We start from the raw sequence: 3,202 nt of genomic DNA, 5'->3' as shown, positions 1-3,202 counted from the left end.
CACAAAAACAAGACAGAGCAAAACCAAGCAACAATATACAACAAAACAACAAACCAATGACAAAAAAAAACACACAATAAGAAAGAAAAGCTTGTAGTTAGTTCAAGGATCGTTTGTTGACCTTTAGGAGTGTTTTCCAGTCCAGTCTGTTGCACCACGCCCTGGCCCCAAAGTCTACCTTCAGCATTCCCTGGGGACCTTGCCACTCCGTTCTCTTGCTCTTCTGTTGCACTCCCTTAGTGTTTTGCCTCAGTGTATAACATCATTTTATAATGCAATTAATTATATACGAATTTTCCAGCTCTGTGAATGTATTTTTAGCTAAGTGATGTTTGGAGCTTTATAAATCCTCATTCTTCCTAACAGGGGCTGTAAACACATAATAGGAGTCACTTCCAATTCTCCTGGAGCCTTGAGATTACTGTCAGTTTTGACAGTGATGATGAGATTAAGTATTCATGGGAGGGGTTGTCTTCTCTGGGGATACAATCTGATCAGATGTCCATACAGGCTCTCTCAAGAGAGAGTGACTCAGAAGTGCCACAGGGACAGCTATTAGCCTTTGCCCTCTGGTTCTAGAGTTAGCCACAGACAGGCTCTGGGTCCTTGATCAAGTTCATTGTGAGCAGAGGTGGCTCCTCCTGCGGTTTACATTGCTTTTGTTTTGTGTCCTGTGCCAACAGGAAGAGAAAAACAGGTGGGGCCACAAGATTTAGCTTTGAGGACATATCTCATCGTCTGACTAACTTAGCAGATTTTAATAAGCAGCTGATATATGTCTGCTAATGTGGTGAGCCCAATGAGTATCATGAAAACCAGCATGCAGTCCGTGCCTACAGAAAGTTGTGGGGTTAGCAGCAAGATAGCATTAGAAGGGATGTGATTTGGAAGGTGGTTGGATGACAGGTAGTCAGTAAAGATAGGGTTTAGTGCCTGGCACCGGTGGCTCTTTCATGTAGCCTGGTCCTCTCTTCTTACTTACTCAGTGTCTTCCCTGTAAGCACAGTTCCTGACAAGTGGTACCAAAAACAAACAAACCCCAAAACACAACTGCTGTCGAGTCAATTCCCGCTCATACTGACCCTATAGGACAGAGCAGAACTGCCCCTGTGGTTTTTCCAAGATTGTAACTCTTTACAATAGTTGAATGCCAAGTCTTTCAGTATCCAATCATTCTAAGCAAGCATATAAGGGTTTAACTAATATGATTAAAAAATCCTTTAACCATTAAGGGAAGCAGGATATTTGGGGTATGATTTTACACCCTTGAAATTGATGTCACTGAGAACAAACATGGTTTCTCAAAACACATACTGTTAGGGATCAAATTCTAAGCACATCTTAGCTATCTAATTAAGTCATTTTTGTTTATTAAATGCTTAGAGATTTTCAATCTACATGGGATAAAGTACATGTCTGTTTCCTTTTTAAAAGAACTTGAGTTTGTTTTCACACTCACTGTCATTGAGTCAATGTCGACTTCTAGCAACCCTGTTGGACAGGGTAGACCACCTGCCCTTGTGAGTTTCTGAGACTGACTCTACAGGAGTAGAAAGCCTTGCCTTTCTCCTTCAGATTGACTGGCGGTTTCGAACTCTGCTGACCTTGTGAATGCAGCCCTACTCATAACCACTAAACCGCCAGGGATCCTTCAGATTGTTTTAGGGTGGTCTAATTTGTCTTCAATCATTCGTTTATTCATTCCTGCTTCCAACAGGCATGTTCAGTGTTTACCATGACATGAGTCTGCCATCATTTGTTCCATCCTGGGACCAATCACACAGCCAAGCCATCAGGTTAATCCCAACTCACATATAAATAGTGATACATGTTAAGGAGGAGGTGTGTGAGGTAACTAGTTTTCCTCAAAAGATTCTGGGTGAAGTGTGAGTGGTTGCTGTCTGTGGTGAGTCTGGGTGGAAAGCTATAGCGAGGGCTCCAAACCAGGAACACCACCAAGCTCCTCAGAGAGCTGTGTTCAAAGCTCTCGGGGAAGAACCATGCTCATTGGCATCGAGTCCATTCTCATGAAACTCGGGAGACTCTAGGCCAGGGAACTACTGTGACAGGAGTGTTGGGAGAAGAAGAGGGTCTGGAACAACATCTTAATCTGAAGTTAGCATGAAGAAGCATGTAGTTTGTGTCTCTTAAGGCTCCCTCCCAACTATAGCTATGGATTGTCTTTCAGTGTGTGATCTACTTCACTAAGGGGCTGTGAGCACATCAGTAAAGAAGAAATGGGTTTGATCCCTTAGGGTTGGTCTGTGAAGGAGCAGTCTGGCCTAGTCATCTAGCTGAAGCACTCTAGGAGAGTTATCCAGGAAGCAGTGGCCTGTTCCAACCAGGAAGTGTACTTTAACCTTATTCCCCAACTCTTCCTCAGACACACTGGCACACAGACACACACATTGTCACCGCTTGCAGGGGGCCGGGGGATGGGGGGAGGGGGGCACAGATGACAACACTAAATGCATTGTTTTGAGATTCATTGAGAAAAAAACTTAAGTGGAATGTCACTTTCAACCTCTATGTTCCTGTTTTAATTTAAATTGTTGGGCCTGAGTTTTACTTCCTATTTTTAGCTAAAATGTTATTTGGTAGAACTAGAACTCTTACCTTCTAATATATAAGTGGCTGTCTTTGCTACTAATGTATTATAATGCAGGCCTTATTTATAATATAAAAAATAGCCTTTTTTATATCTTAAAGCATACAAGTTTTATGTAAGAAGGGTACATTACTATAGCTAGTTTTAATAGTACCTTTTTATTTTAGTTAAAATTTAAACATAAAACATTTCTTTTTCTCTTTTTAAGAAAACTGGTGATTTATTTGCTATCAAAGTATTTAATAATATAAGCTTCCTTCGACCAGTAGATGTGCAAATGAGAGAATTTGAAGTACTAAAAAAACTGAATCACAAAAATATTGTCAAATTATTTGCCATTGAGGAGGAGGTAAGTAGTCAAACTTTAATTACTGTAATGATTATGTTTTTAATAGTTAATTAAAAATAGTTATTGATTGAGGTACATAGCATAATAAAAAATTTAGTTTAAGAATAAAAGTCAAAATTAGGACTTATACAACAGTTTGTATTCCTTACAGATTCATGGACATAAAATGAAAATAAAGTATAAGAATGGAATCAGAAAAAGTAGCCTAAGAAATGAAAGGTATAGAATATGGCTTCTCATGTTAT

The 3,202-nt window shown here is 39.9% G+C and overlaps 1 protein-coding gene across 1 annotated transcript in view; it reads left to right on the top strand.

Annotated features, from left to right (window-relative positions):
* The window catches only part of TBK1 (TANK binding kinase 1), a 53,167-nt gene that overhangs the window by 2,441 nt on the left and 47,524 nt on the right, over nucleotides 1-3,202 (top strand). The window contains exon 2 of the mRNA XM_045288949.1: nucleotides 2,817-2,957. Within this exon, the coding sequence (XP_045144884.1) occupies nucleotides 2,817-2,957 (141 nt within the window). The remainder of the gene's footprint in view (nucleotides 1-2,816; nucleotides 2,958-3,202) is intronic.

The sequence above is a fragment of the Echinops telfairi genome, unplaced genomic scaffold (assembly GCF_000313985.2).
Source record: "Echinops telfairi isolate 266 unplaced genomic scaffold, ASM31398v2 ScPeMD7_2;HRSCAF=8, whole genome shotgun sequence".
NCBI classification, from domain to species: Eukaryota; Metazoa; Chordata; class Mammalia; order Afrosoricida; family Tenrecidae; genus Echinops; species Echinops telfairi.
This window is presented reverse-complemented; position numbering and strand designations above follow the sequence as displayed.